The sequence below is a fragment of the Phascolarctos cinereus genome, unplaced genomic scaffold (genome assembly GCF_003287225.1).
Source record: "Phascolarctos cinereus isolate Bilbo 61053 unplaced genomic scaffold, phaCin_HiC Scaffold_7;HRSCAF=346, whole genome shotgun sequence".
NCBI classification, from domain to species: Eukaryota; Metazoa; Chordata; class Mammalia; order Diprotodontia; family Phascolarctidae; genus Phascolarctos; species Phascolarctos cinereus.
The window spans coordinates 152,239,377-152,255,316 of record NW_027556180.1 but is presented as its reverse complement, the minus strand read 5'-3'; the positions used below and the strand labels follow the sequence as shown (position 1 = coordinate 152,255,316).

The 15,940-nt window shown below is 38.3% G+C and overlaps 1 protein-coding gene across 1 annotated transcript in view; it reads right to left on the bottom strand.

Moving 5' to 3' along the window:
• Positions 1-538: 538 nt before the first annotated feature.
• CLYBL (citramalyl-CoA lyase) overlaps positions 539-15,940 on the bottom strand; it is a 187,403-nt gene continuing 172,001 nt past the window's right edge. The window contains 2 exon segments of the mRNA XM_020964048.2: positions 539-665; positions 1,646-1,765. Coding sequence (XP_020819707.1) covers positions 1,670-1,765 — 96 coding nt within the window. The 3' untranslated portion in view covers positions 539-665; positions 1,646-1,669.

The following is a 15,940-nucleotide window of genomic DNA, read 5'->3' as shown; positions in this document are numbered from 1 at the left end:
TCTCTTTCTATCCCAGCTTCAGGAACAGGAGCTGGTTGCTACAAACTAAACTCCCAGTGGAGCTCTGACTGTTTGCTACTGCCCTGTCCTTTCTGGTTGCACCTTTCTTGTCTTGAGCTGTGTGGGGTGGGTGTTGGAGTGTGTAGTTTCAATCCATGAATCTTTTCTTTCAGTTCATTTTGCAACTTTTATTCACATCCTCTGTTTCCATCAGAAACCTCTTTGAGGTGAAAATTATTAAAGTAGCCATTCAACAGAGAGAGCTAGGGAAGAAAGATCAGCCCCTGGTTGGGAGATGTCATAGGGGCCATATAGGACATATGCAAAAGGGACATGGGGGAGGAGGAGGGGGTGGTCTGGGGAAAAATGAAACTAAAAAACAACTGTTTTCTATTTACAAATTTAAATAAACAGAACAGCCTTCCCCGTGGTGTTTGTCTAAGTGTATCAGCATTGCTGCTGTGTAGGTCATGAAAAGGTTGGTGCAGAGTTTAAAACTTCCCATTCTGTTAATTTCTTAAAGAACAGTCGTTCAGAGTCTGGACACAAAAGCTCATGATTTAATGAGGAACAGAAACAAAATCTCTGATTGTTGGTGTTTCAAACTTCCTTGGCGTCCTCTGGCAACCACAAGTTGATCCTTGGCGGCTTCAATACCCTTTAGCCTTCAATATAAGAGTACATGCTGAATAGAGAACAATGGTCGGTTGTTATGTTTATTTACCCTTACTACAAGCTGGGTTAACCTCTTCAAAACAGCTTTACTAAGCCCGTTAACCACACCACCCATATGACCTGTAGCAGTATCTCTAATGTGATGCAAATCGGACTGGAGACCATATGCACCAGTTCAGCTGTATTGTGTCTTCTCAGAGTACAAGTTTATTGCAGACGAGTCTTGTCCCCACCATACATTGGGGGGGGGGGAATAGCCTGAATGGCAAACAGTTAAACAGGGAAATAAAGGGGGGGAGTGACATCATAGAGTTTGGAGTTTTCTTGAATTTATTTTTTAATTATCTGTAACTAGGGATCCAAAACATTCACACAGGATAAAGTCTCTTTCACGTATACATATATTTTGTTAATTTTTTCTTATTAAACCTAGAACCCAACCTGGAATATTTATTTTTAAAAAGATATTTTCATAAGTAAATAAGAGTAAGTGATCTACTCACTCCCAGAACCCTGATTGTTTTCCTCCATATTTTTGAAGCAGACATCATTCTTTTAATCTAACATTTTATAAAAGGGGACATTTGGGGCCCAGAATAGCTTGTGATTTCATTCACAAGTTCACAAGTGAACAATTCCTAACAGAGTGAGAGTGATTAGGAAGTATATGATTGAAAAAAGGTTCAGCATCCTCTCAAACCCTTTTTTCCATTGGTTTGACAGACCAGTGAAATTGTAAGCCAGTTTATACATCATAGTAGGAAAAACACTGTGAGACCCTAAGTTTGGGGCCAAAGGGGAGAAAGCCCATCTTTCTGATAAGGTGTAGTTGGGAGAAGTGCTCCAGTATATTAACTAAAATAAAAACTAACATGAGCTCTAAATGGAATTATATTCCAATCTGGCATACTAACAAGTCCCCAGTGTGACAGTCCCTCTTTAAGAAACCCACTGTATATGTTCCGCCCACCTGGGGAGAGTTTCTTTTAGCAGATCATTTTTTCTTGATGGCTGTGGCAAGCGTAACAATGTTCTGTGCCTGCTTCAGTAATGGCATGTCTATCATACTCCCATGGAAAGTAAAGGCTCCCTGGAAAACAGAGAATACAAACTTCCTGAAAGAATGCTTGGAAATTATAGGCTTCCTTTCTGCACACACTTGTGAAACAAGAACATTAGATCCCACCTGAATCATACTGACTTTTCTTACATAGACTTTTGAGAAGGCCAAAGTAAATAACAAAGGCAAGATTGATTTCCTCTCCTCCCAAAGAGATTGGAAATGGGGGAAGAAGGGGGAGGGTAGTTCAGGGTTTTAAAGAAGATGAAAAACACCCAATCACAATGTGTGGGAAGACATGCACAGAGTTTAACTCTTGATATTAAGAAGAAATCAAAAGTAGATTGATCCTCAAAGTCAGTTGCCAGGTAGATGAATACAGGTCTTTGTTATAACATACTCTGTCTCATATTTTACCTATACCTAATATTTGGAAAAATTTTTGCTTAATAACTGGAAAACAGTAATATCCTGTGATAATTGATTAGCTTTAAAAAGTTTCATTTAAAACATGTGGTTAGAGGAGAATATACTTATTTTGAGCCATAACAGAACACAATGTTAGTGTACACTTAAGTAATTAGTAAGGAGTGTGGCGTGGAAAGGAATACGGAACTTGGAGTCCACAGATATCGGGATTCAGAATTTTCCTCTTTTCTGCTTATGTTAGCTGTGAGGCTATGGGCATAATTAGGTCTTTAAGCTTTAGTTTCCTCATCTGGAGAAAATAATATATAGGTTGTTGAGAATTGCATGAGATAATATATGTAAAAGCACTCTGTAAGCCTTAACAGGCTATGTGAATGTCCTTTATTATGATTATTATGAGACTATATAGAGAAAGCTTGAAGCGTAAAATGAATAGAAAGGATTCAGGTAGCTGACACGTCACTTATGACAACTGAAACAACATGGATCGTGATGTTGCTCCTAAAGACATTTAGATCTTGGCAAGGGTTTGTCAGAAGAAAATATTAACTATTTTTGTATTGTACCAGAGAAAGGTTAGATGACTAGACTCTGAAATAAATATCTTGGCGTAGAGGTATACCTGCTAGCTTCTTTTTCTCATCTCTATCTTTCCAAATGTCTCACTTTCAGGATTCAGAGTGGGAGTGGGGAGTGGGAATGGTCATCATGGACTGGGTATGTGGTTTCTATATGCTGTTAGTGGTGATAATGTACATATGTACATTAAAGTCATTTCCATATGCTCCATCAGGGATTGTTGCATTGAATAGTTTGAGGGACACCTTTGTCAGGATTCACCTTTTTACTTTCCTTTCCCCCCCCCACCTGCTTGCTTCCTAGTGGGGTTTGTGAGGTCTTTAGAATAGTATTATACAACACGAGGAAGCTCTCAAAATAATGGTATAAAATCCTGAATTTATAATAAAGTTAGGTGTCTTTTTGAATAAAGGCAATTTTAACTAGCCTTGAATCTGTGATCACTGGGATAGGGAACTCATAAGGGAGAGAGGTTCTTCCATCAACTTATGTTGATACATTCTCTGAAACTTATATTCTTAGAGTTACCACATGAACCTATCGCTTAAGTAGCTACCCAAATATCCCATAGCCAATTGTGGTAGTGGCTGGATTTGAAATTACATCTTCCTAGCTCCAAGGTCAGTTCTTTACCTACTATTGAGAGGCAGCCGAAGTTGCCTAGAGAAAGGTTAAACATTAAAAATAAACAAACCAAACAACTTATAAATAATAGGTCACATTATAGAACTCCTATTATATATTAATTCTTTACAAAGCACTTTCTCCTCCTTCCTTCCCTCTTCCTTCCTTTCTTTCTCTCTCATCCTCTTTCCTTCCTTCCTTTTTCTCCTTCATTGCTTCTAAACTATACTGATGAAAAGCATGACACGGATAAGATCATCCTACACAGTTCTTTATCAATGGTCAATGGTATCTTTCTGCTCTAGTTATCAATATTTTTAACAACATTTATTTATTTATCTATTGAAATTTATCACAAAACATCTATTGATGCCCATAAGATAAGAAGCTGCTTGAAAGAAAACCATTAAGTAAAGGGCTGAGGCAAACATTCCCTGTATGCAAAGTGCTCACTTATCCCCGGTGGGTCAAGAATTTCCCTTCTTAATAGTCTGTAGTTTCCTTATAAGCCACTTTCCTCATCACAGCTCTCTGAGGTAGGGTAGTGTTAAGTACCTGCTGGCAAGTTGGCAGCCCTCATTTTATAGACGAAGAAACTGAGCCTCAGAGAATATAGAATTCAAATTCGAACACAGGTCTTCTGACTCCTAGTTTGGTGCTCTTTTCCATATACCACCCTGCCTCTCCATAAAACCATAAAACCCAGTTCATGACATTTTCCCCAGCTGTGCTTATATACTTCCCAGCCCTAGTAACGATACAGCTGATGAGATGGTGCATCAGTAGCCTAAAGTATTGGATTGTTGGTCACTTTTTCTATCTTGATTAGTTTTGTGTTTGTTTTTTTTTTAAAAAGTTCCCTGACTGATTTCTTTCAGGCCTGGGCTGAATTTTGGTCAGTCCCTATGACTGTGAATAATTTACATTTAAAAACTACATCACTGATTTTAACTATGATTAAAAAAAATCTCCCCCCACCCAGATGCATCCGTGCTGCTCTTTATCCTCCTAAACATTTATATATTTGGCTGGCAGTACAGAGGATGTTCCATAGGTTAGGTTACATGTGAAATCAGGGCATGGAACACATGCTGTTTTACAAGGCAATAGTCTAGTTTTCTTACTGAAGTAAATGATGAAAACCAAAGGCCTCCTGGTTATCCACCCACCAAGTGGATTATTGCCCTGTAAAACAGCACATCTGTCCTGCTAAGACCTCAAGAATAGGCTGGAGAAAGGAAATTAGCATAGATGCACATGAAATCAAAATGATGCACACGGAATGGAAATGACAGTTTTGGGCATATGCCATGTTCCCTGAATCTGCAACATGAGTCAGAGTTCCATATGCATATCAAAAAGGGAATATTCCTTATAGTTTTTCAACATAGAGAGGCAATTTCCTAGTTTGTCCAATGAATGAGTTTTACTTGGTTTGCATTACTGACCTCACTCTGGAGCATTCAGTTTTCTATTTTTTTTTTTTTTACTTTATGTCTCCCACATTCTTACCACTTTTAAGGTTCCATATTTATAAGATGCCCTTTTTTATCTCATTTACAGTTTCCCTAGCTGGGATTCCTAATTATTCTCTGATGTGTTTCATAGATTCTTTTATGTTCAGCTCGAGAATACACTTTTGTGATCCCCAAATCTCAAAGCTCTATCAGCAAAAATAATGCATTTAGCAAAGAAGCTACTTAGATTTTTGGTGAGAATTTGAAATTTCCCTTTGTGAATTATCATAGATTGGGTATTAGTTTCATAGTATAGCACTTGCCATTTCATTTGGATGATGTTTCCTTAGTTTTTGATATATTTAGGTAAGAAAAATGCCATTAAAATGACATGTATGAAAATGTCAGGTTGAGGTAGCATTGGAGAAACCTTAACAAACCCAAAGATTCAAAGTAAATACTTACTTGTCCAGATTTTTTTTTTATTGATTTCAATAGTAAATAAGTGCTAATGGGATATACTGGTGATAAAAAAAAACAAATTCATTTTTTGTCCTCTTATCTTTTCTTTCGACATTCTTTCTCTTGGTAATTTCGTTCATTCCCATAAACTCAACTACCACTTCTACATAAAGAGATTGGTGACTAGTAGATTGCTATCGGCACCACTGGAAGGGTTATCCACATGGAAGAGATGATGGATCCATGAAAGCATTGAAGCTCTGAAGTATAATTTCACTTTGATGAGTACTATGTGTATGTAAATAGTCCATATTTATGAAGCATTTTATGGAGGGAACTTTGTAAATATTGAGCTTTATTCTCCCTAATGCCTCAGTAATTCTCTGGCAATTAACTCTTTCCAGCCCTGAAAAGTTACTTATTTCTTGGACAGAATTTGACTTATTTTCTGATAGCTAAAGCTTTGATGATGATGATGATACCTATGTTTATAGGGAATATACCAAATTATTCTAGCATTTCTGGAGCTTAGTCCTTGAGGAATTCTTTCTAGTGTTAACCAGAAAAATTTCAGATTACTGTAATTGGTCTAATATTTTCCCCATTCGTTTTATTTTCAAGTTACTTGAGCTTTAGCATGTAAGGATGTAGTTATCGCATATCCTGATGACAGTGTTGCTATGCTCCCTAAGGTAAGATCTTCCCTGTCAGAATTAATAATAAAACGTAAGTCCAGCCATCACACTGTTTCCTTCAGGATGGAAATAGTTTCCAATAGTTCTCCAGTTAGTTTCTCAGCTGATGACTCAACCCAGCTAATCTCTGAAATCTCCACTTCATAATCCTTACAAATTTCTTTTTGAGATTTGGAATCTACCTTCTTCCTAAAATCTTCATGTCCAATTCCCTAGGCCCACCTTCTATAATGATGCAATGATTCCTTATTCATTAATGACAAGCCATCACCTGCTCCTTCAGTATTCCATGGCCTGCCACAAACCATGCTAATTCTAGCTTCACTGTCCCTCTTTCTTGAAAACCTTTGATAGCCAATGCCTCTTTCTTAACCTGTGATCTAACCTACCTATCAGGACCCTTGGAAAAGCAATAATCAATCCCTTTTGATCTGGCTTCCTCTGAATTCAGATATGGTATTCCACAGAGAACATAAGACTGAAGATGGACAGCTAATGCTCAGTTGATTGAGTATCAGGACTCCTAGGCCCAATAATAGGGGCACCACAGAACTGGGGTAAATTATTCCAATGCATCTCACAGGAGGTTAAACTGCCCTTATTGAGGATGTTGGCTTGCTTAGAGCTCTAGGAAATAAGAATATGCCACCCCCCAAAAGACCAAGGGGCAGCAATTTAGATTTGGTTAAGGCACATAACAAAGGAAAATTATTACTTTGCAATTCTTAGTTATGCTTTTTTTTCCCTGATCCTGGTTACTAGGAAGGATTTGGGACTGTTTTGGGCAAAGCTATATTATGACTTCTTGGAAAATATTGAGACTATGAAAATTCCATTTCCAAATGATTTATCATAGTGAGAATGCAGATTTACTAAAAATTCAATTATCCAGTACATTTCAGTCATTCCTCAGAAAAACCCTGTATATGTGTTTATTTTAATGTACATATACGTATACATACACACACATACATACCTACATACACATACATATATGCATATATTTTTTTCAGAAGGCTGCTCAAAATGTATTAGTTTCTGTTGAGTACAAAGTAAACAAAATTATTGAGGCTTCTGGAAATCACTTACATGATTTGGGTAGCAAAAAGAAAAAAAAACATATTTCCTGTCTTCATTTTTTATGTTTTGCTTTTGTTTTCCTTAAAACAGAGACCCACACAAACAAAAACCAAACCTCTACATTTGAACAGCTTGCTTAATTTAAGGAGCCAGGTGGAAATGGGAAGGGAAGGGATAGGATGGGGAAAAGGGGTAGTGGGGAATGGGTTTTGACCCCCAGTGTATTTTAGAATACAGGAACAGTCAGGAGAGTGCTACCACTTATGCAGCAGGCTTAGGTTTGGGTTTACTTGGCTAATGGACATGCTACTTCCTCATGGCTTCCTGAACCAAGTCACTGGGATCATTCCAAGAGCAACCTGGAAAGTTCCTGAGTGCTCTGGGGGTTCAGGGACAATCGTCACGAATGGATGACTTGACTTCCCAGAGAAGAAATTTGTCCACCAGTGGTACAGGTCTTCCCCAGGGTATGCTGTTATTGGAAGTGGAATGCAGATGACTACCGTCACAATCATGGGTTGTTACAAATGAACCACTGTGGTGGACCAGCATAGATGACTTGGTTCAGGGAAAGGGGATGTTGGGCATCATAGAGATCTTGGGGGGATACTCAACAGTCATGGAAAATGTGAGTTCCTTGGGGTTTGTATCCTTGTTTTAAAAAAAACAAAACCAAAAAACTTTCCTATTTTTCATTGCCTGACTGATACTGACTTGGACTCAAAATGACAACATAAGACAGTAACTAATTAAGTACACAAATGGATAGTACAAATAATAGATGTTTTAGCATTCTGAGAAGGAAGTAATAAATCATTTTTAGTCATCTCTTTTCCTAGCATCGTTTAGTAGAGAGCAGGCTACACTTAATTTGTTAAATGGAGAACTTTAGGTGAAAACTTTTGGTATAATGACTGTTCCTCTAAACACCTGTATCTCTGCTGCACTGTTGTTTTATAATATATCATATGCACAATATATAATAAATATATATGCACACATGCAGATATATGTGTATATAGACATAAATACACATAAATATATAGCTTTATAGATATAAATGTCTCATTCCCTGTGTCTGTATGTAAGTGTGTGCATGCATGTGTGTATGTGTGTGTGTGTGTGTGTGTGTTTGTATGTGTATACACATACACAGGGAGTTAGACATATTGAGAGGTGCTATAGAAGGGATTCATGCTTCATCTGGATGCTGGTCTAAATGACCTCCAGTGCTAAGATTCTATGAACCACCATTTATCTTGTCTCATTATCAAACTTTCCCTCTCACCTAGATCCTTCCTATGTTTTCAAGCACGTTGTATTCCTGAGGCTCTATATTTTGCTCTTTGGGACACAGAGGAAAAGTAGGATGCCTTGAGACCTTTTTCCTCTAGGATCAAAGAACTAAAATCAGGTCATCCCAGATGACCCTCAGAAATAGTGGTGTCTAGCCACCTCATTTTACATGTGGGGAAATTAGAGCTGAAGTGGGTTGCTTGCTATCACACAGCTAGTCAGTGGTGGAATCTGGGACTCGAACCCCTGTCTTCTGAGTGTTTATTCCATTTCATGCTTCTCCCATGAAGATTTCTCTCTAGTAGGCTTCATCTTAGCTGGAGGAAACTATACATCACTCTAATGGTATCTCAGCTTAGATGGAGACAGCCCACCTCTTTTAAGAGGTTTAAAAAAAATCTCTGCTTACCTGTTGTGAATGTGGCTTCTTCCCCTCCCTCATCCCTCCCCGATACCCAAGTATGCTGTAGAAGCCATGCACCTCTTGGGGCTTTATGACTGATATAGTCACAAAGAAGTGTGTGGCTCATGCTGTTGAAGGCACAATTACTCCTCCCCTTTCTGCCTATGTAAGGCATTCTATCCCACTTCCCATGCCCGACTGTTCCACTTCCAAACAGAGGGAAAACCAGGCTGCTTCAAGCCCCTCAGCCCTACTTCAGCCTTTCTAATCACCAACCTTTCCTCTACTTCCCCTTTGTCTGAAAGACTTTTTTTTTTGTGCCGTGTATATAACATGTTTTTGGTATGATAATGTTCAGTGAGCCAATGCTTATTAAGTACCCAATGAGGACTGACAACTCCACTGGGTGTTTTTTATGTTTAGTTATTTCTGACTCTTTGTGATCTCATTTAGGGTTTGCTTAGCAGAGATACTGGAGTGGTTTGTTATTTCCTTTTCTGGTTCATTTTACAGATGAGGAAACTGAGGCAAACAAGGTTAAGTGACTTGCCCAGGGTCAACCTGCCAGTAAGTGTCTGAGGCCAGATTTGAACTCAGGCTCCAGGCCCAGTACTCTATCCACTGTGCCACCTACCTGCCCATTAGGTGCTTTAGAAAAGTACTATGACTAATGCTGCTGTTGGCTTTTGCCAACTGGTATTTATATTTCTCTTTAGAATGGTTTAGTGGAAAAGCTCTGGGATGGAAACCTGTTTTCATAATTCTGCCTTTGATATTTGCTACTTGTGTCCTCATCTGCAAAATAAAGGGGTGACTCTTAAGTCTCTTCCGGCTTTAGTCTATCTATGATCCTAATATGGTCAGTGCTTCCAAGGAGTTCATAATCTACCTAGGAGATGTAAAATATATACTCAAAAAGATTTTAAAATTCAGTCTAATTTAGTAAACATTTATTAAATTGTACTATGTACCAAGTGCTGTGCTAGGTGCTACTGATGATACAAAGACAGTAGGAACCAGTTCTGCTGTAAAGGAGCTTACATTCGGCTGGTAGAGATTAGTAAATGTGAAACGTACACAAAATCAGGATAAAATAATTTTGTCAGTGGGTGGGGAGCACTAGCAAACTTGGTGGTCACCAAGGGATAAATGCACCAGGAGAGACTTAAGTTAGAGGCATTATCTTTTTTCCTGGCAATGTGTGACTCTTGGGAGTTCCTCTCAGGTCTAGTTTGAAACATCCTGAGAACAGACGCTATAGAAAGGTAGTATGTGCTAAAGGAAAGCACATCAGTGTGTGAGGAGTCAGGTCAGGAGAGACTTGTCAATCAGTCAGTCCACAACCATTTACTAAGCATTTTACTAATGTGCCAGGCACTATGCTAAGCACTGGGATACAAAGAAAATGCAAGAACAGTCCCTGTTCCCAAGAAGCGTCCAGTCTTTGGAGGATCTAGAATCTCCTAGGGCTCTTGGACAAGTAACAAAAATGGTATAAAACACTAAAAACAAAAATTCTGGCCATTGGAATCTATCCAGGGCCTCTATTTTGACCAACTGAACTGAAACCCATGGACATAACATTCACTCTTTCTTAGGCACTTCACACATACATTGCCATCTGATTTTGCTCCCTACATAGGCATAGTCTGGGGCATAGTTACTTATACAGCTATGGTTGCCGCAAGAGGGAAAAGTCAAGACTTAGCTCATCAATGGGTAATTTGCAGTCAGCTGGGAGTATCTGAAGTGGCCACAGTGAGGTACCTTCCTGTTCCTGGCTACTGAAAGTTGAGAATCCTCCCTAAGCTGGTGACACAGCGCTCCCTAGCCATGATGGATGGGGTGGGTGTTGTTCTTCCATCATTTGTATGAAAACTCATTTTTGGTTGAGACTTGTGAGTTCAGTCAGTGGGAACTCCTGATGTGGAAACTCTGTCAATGTGGACCAGCAAGTTGGTCTGTAGTTTATAGTACTAGAGGCTGCTGGGGGCCACTGAGACTTTAAGTGATTTGTCCAGATTCACAGAGTAAATAGAAGGACTTGAACCCAGGTCTTCTTAACTCTAAAGCAAATTCCTTTTTCTTTATAATATGTTATCTTTTTTCTCACATCATAATATAGGCTATGAGAGGTCCTTTTACCCCTTACTATCATCCTCCATCTTTCTCATCACTCTCCCACCCCACATACCCAGTAGCTCAAAAGAATATTTAGCTGAGTTAATTTTTTTTTCTCCAACAGGCAGCTAGGTGGCACAGTGCCCCTTAGCGCATGGGGCCTGGAGCATCAGCACCTGAGTTCAAATCCAGCTGAGACACCAGCTGTGTGACCTTGGGCAAGTCACTTAACTCTCTTTGCCTTAGTTCCTCATCTGTAAAATGAGCTGGAGGAGGAGGAAATAGCAAACCATTCTAGTATCTTTGCCGAGAAAACCCCAAATGGGGTCATGAAGAGCAAGGCAGGACTAAATGACAACAAATAATTATTTTTCTAAAACACTGGGTTAATTATTTTTCAAAAAGTGAGATGGAGAGATGCAACAATGTTAGAAAGAGAAATCACAAAAGAAAGGAAATGTATTATAGTTGCTTTTGGGAGTTAGAGTAAAAGACCAATGCAACTTCTAAACTTATTAATAAAACTATTATTATATCAAAAAGGCAAAATATTATTTTTAATGAGTGAAGTCGTTACAATGGAACATATGAATGGTATCTCAGCCTTGCAAAATAAAAAGACTTCAGTGAAAATGACAGGGTGACATAGTCTTCCTTTTGCTTTTGAAGGTAAAGAATTCACTTTTTGGTACATATGGAGTTTAATACTTTAGTATTTGTTAATCTTTTGTTGGTTTAAAATTGTCTTTTTTTTTATTACAAACCTGACAAACATCAATGTTTCCACATTCAAGAAACAGAAAAAAGGAGTAGATCAGACTGTGAATCTCTATTACACTTAGCCTGTTTTTAAAAGTATCTATTAAATGTAACATAGTAATACCCAGACTGTCTTGCTTGTTTGTGTTTGTGTGAATTTAATTTCAGCAGCTAGTTGCTTTTGTCCCTAAGTAGTAAACAAAGGCTATATTAACTCTATATTTAGTTTAAAAAGTAAATCTGCTACTGAAATCATTGCAGCTATTACCCCTGTCATTACCAACATTCTTTTATAAATTAAATTTTACTTTTTCCATGTACAAAAAGTTATTTTCTCTCTTCCCCCTGCCCCTCACTTCTTTTTCCCTTGGGAAAAAAAAGAAGAAAAACCAAACCCTTGTAACAAATACACATGATGAAGTAAAAAAAAATTCTTGTATTGGCTGCGTCCAAAAATTCTACGTCTCATTCTGTGGCCTGAGTCCATCACTGCTTTGTCAGGAGGTGGGCAGCATCAGAAGTGTTCTGGATGCAGCTACTACTGGCTTGAGTAGATTCTTAAATTTTCAGTGTGAGCATTAATACCCTTAAAATCAGTAAGTTACAAATCAAGGGTTTTTTTGATTGTCTATACTTAAGGAAGTGATGGAGAAAATGCCAATAATGAAGGTTAAACTTAAAAATGTGTCTTGTGAAAATTTATTTTAAATAGCATGTTTCATCATGGGATCTCTGCTAGTAATATTTTAATTTACATGGGCAGGCAGCTTTTTGGTGAGCGGTGACAATGTATATATGGGGAAGTCTAAGCTCTAACAGTTCCTCCCTCTTCTACTTTAAAGGCATCAGGAGAAAAACATTGCTAGGAATTCCATTCAGGACCTCCAATTCCTCCTGAGTGTATGAAGGATGTGAACAGATCTGTTAGCTCATTGGAAAGGGCTATAAAAATCCTGTGGCCCATGAAGATTATCTTGAAATGCCAGAACTTTAGGTTTCAGAGCATCAGGGAAAAATACTGAGGTGGGGAACTTGCTTTTGGTGTTGGTATATTATTAAACTGATTTAGCGTAAATATACCAAGGCAGCAATACATGGTCTCTGAGCTTTGAAATTAGGAAAAACCTTGGGGGAAGCACCCCTCCTTTCCATTCCTTACCCTAGAACACTGGCATACCAGCTCAGGATATCTGATGCTGAATCTCAGGAAGTTACAATAGGTATTTGATGCCAACCTCCAGGAAGGCAGAAAAATGGAGGTCATGTATGCTTGACAGCCTCATTCCTCCTGCCAGGTCAAATCGGTCCTGAGAAAATTCCAGGGATCCATCTGCTGCCTCCCTGTGACTTTCCAACAAACAGAAATAGGAAAAGTTGCCCTGTCTGAGGTGCTTCTCAGTAACCTTGCAGCAGAAACAAAAGAGAATTTGGAAAAGGTTCCCATGATTACAGGACTGTCTTTTCCTCTTCTTCCCTGTCCCTCCTGCAGCAGGAGATTATGTGGGGTCTCCTATATATGATGATCTCCTGCTTTCAGGCTAGACTAGGGGTGGGGAACCTGGGGCCCTGAGGCCACATGTGGCCCTCAAGGTCCTCAAGCGCGGCCCTTTGAATCTAAAATTCACAGAACAAATCCCCTTAATAAAAGGATAGTCTAGCTGCTAGACTCTTTAAAATCATATTCTAAATTGTCTTTAAAAAACTACATGTGGGGCGAAGACAGGAGAGGGATAAATGCTGTTTCAATGAATGTGTTTTATAACTTCTTAAGATAAAGTAAAAAGAAGCAATTTAGAAGAGACAGTAATCAGTTTCCCAGATTCCAGGAAATTAGAAGAACAGTCAGGCTCCATGGCTTTGATGTACCCTTCTAACACTTAAATCTGTAATCCTGTGACTCAATTTGGTTAAGTCCAGAAGATCTGAGTTCAAACCCAGCCTCAGGACATTTACTAGCTATGTGACACTGGGCAAGTACCACTTACTCTCTCAGCCTCAGTTTCCTCATCTATAAAATGGAGATGATAATATCACCTACCTCCTAGGGTTATTGGGAGGATAAAATTAGATATATTTATAAAGTACTTTGCAAACCTTAAAGTGAACATAAATACTATTGTTATGATCATCTCTGAAGCTTTTTCAGCCTCAGTTTTTTCATTTGTAAAATGGGGATTAAAAAGCCCTTACCTCACAGGGTTATTGTGGGAATCAAATGAAATAAAATAAGTAAAGTGCTTTGCAAAATTCTTACTACATCATTCTACCGCTATAGAAACTGTTCTCTTGAAGATGGGAGGCAACCCATCATAGTGGATTTGTGGTTAAAAAGTGTCTGACTCTTTATGACTCCATTTGGAGTTTTCTTGGCAAAGATGCTGGAGTGGTTTGCCACTTCCTCCTCCAGCTCATTTTACAGATGAAGAAACTGAGGCAAAGAGGGTTAAATGACTTATATAAGGTCATGCAGCTATTAAGTGTCTGAGGTCAGAAGATGATTCTTCCTGCCTCTATCCACTCCCCTATCTTGCTGCTCCATTGTAGTGAATAGAATGTTGGATTTGCAGTCCGGAAGGCCCAATCCCACCTCAGATACTTACTAGCTGTGAGATTCTGGGCAAGTCAGTTACTTTTCCTGAACCTGTTTCCTCATCTATGAAATGACAGTGTGGGACCTGATGACCTCTTAAGTCTTTTCTAGCCATAAACTTATGATTCTATGAAGGTTACTAATGACATCTAATCAATATATAAATCCAATGGCCTTTTTTTTAGTACTCACTTTTCTCGAACTCTCCACTGCTGACCATTCCCTCCTTGAAACGTTCATCCTTTTTGCTTTCTGTGAACTCTCCTAATTCCCCGCCTGTCTCTCCAATCTCTCCTTCTCTGACTTCTCCCATATCTTAAGTGTCAATATTTGCCAAGTGTCTATACCTGACTCTCCTCCTCCCTCTTTACTCTTTTCCTAAGACAATCCATTTCCACAAACTCAGCTATCACTTTTATGTGAATGACTCAGATCAATGGGTCTAGCCCGTACCTCTCTGCCAAGATTCAGTCCTCTGTTTTCCAGTTGCTCATGGAATGTCTCTATCCTTGTTCCATCAATACTTCAGATTCAAGGTATAAAAACTGAACACGTCATCTCTTCTGTACAATCTGCTTTTCCTTGATGTCTGCATTTCTGAGGGATCATCCTTTTCTAGTCACCTATACTTAAAATTCAAAGTCAGCCTTATTCCTTTCTTTCCCTCAACTCTCCTATCCAATAAGCTGCCAAGTCCTGCTAACTTCATCTGTGGAATGATCTCTGCAATGACTTTTGTATACATTCCTTCCCTTGTTTCCATTCTTATACTCAAAATTGTTTGCTGAATGAATATACCTGAGAAAAGTGATAAATAGGGGAAACTATCTATTACAAACAAAATAATGGGGAATCTCAATGTTTTGTAGAAGCAGGTAAGCTTTTGTGTTTAAGGTAATGCCCTTGGGGGAAGGAGCTAGCTTCCCTTTAGTTTTGGTAGTTAGTTGGTATATCATGATGTTTGTTGAATCAAATTTAAGGCTTCTTCGGGGAAAAATCCTGAACATTATGTGAAAGATGGTCAATTGAATACTATCACAGTATTTGATAAAAATCCCATTTATTTAGGAATATTAAAATCTAAAGGTGACAAACTGGAAAATAAAATTTTGTGCTTATTTCTCACAAATCTTTACAATCAAGAAACCTGTTTTTTAAATCTTGTAAAACCTGGGTAGAGCTGTGATTTCTCTGGTGCAAGTGCTCCCTCCTTCAATGTCATTCTCCTAATATTTTGTGAAAATTATGTGGATCGTTGCAATAAGTCCTTGAACCTTTTTTATACACTGACATATTTAGTTCTGTGATATACATAGTTGTTTATATGTAAGACACATACGGATTGTAATTGGATAGAAATTCCTTTGAACTTAGTTAAGGTTTCCTCAGTTTACTGATGCTGACATTTCCCAATTAAAACTGATCAGAAATGTCACATGTCTTCTTTAGTTTCAGGAGAAGATGGCAAAAGGTCAGTTCTGTTAATAACATGTCCTGATGAAGGCGCCATTCTTCAAAGAGGGCACTTAATCACTTCAGAATTTTCTGCCTGTCAGGACTTTATGAATCAGTAAAACAATAATTATTCAACGCACACTTTAAAATGTTAATATACTAGATGCTACAGGTATATACAAAGGGAATGAAGATATTTTCCATTCTCTTTAGGTAAGAAACTTTTTTTTCTTTTGAGAACTACTGACTCCCTAA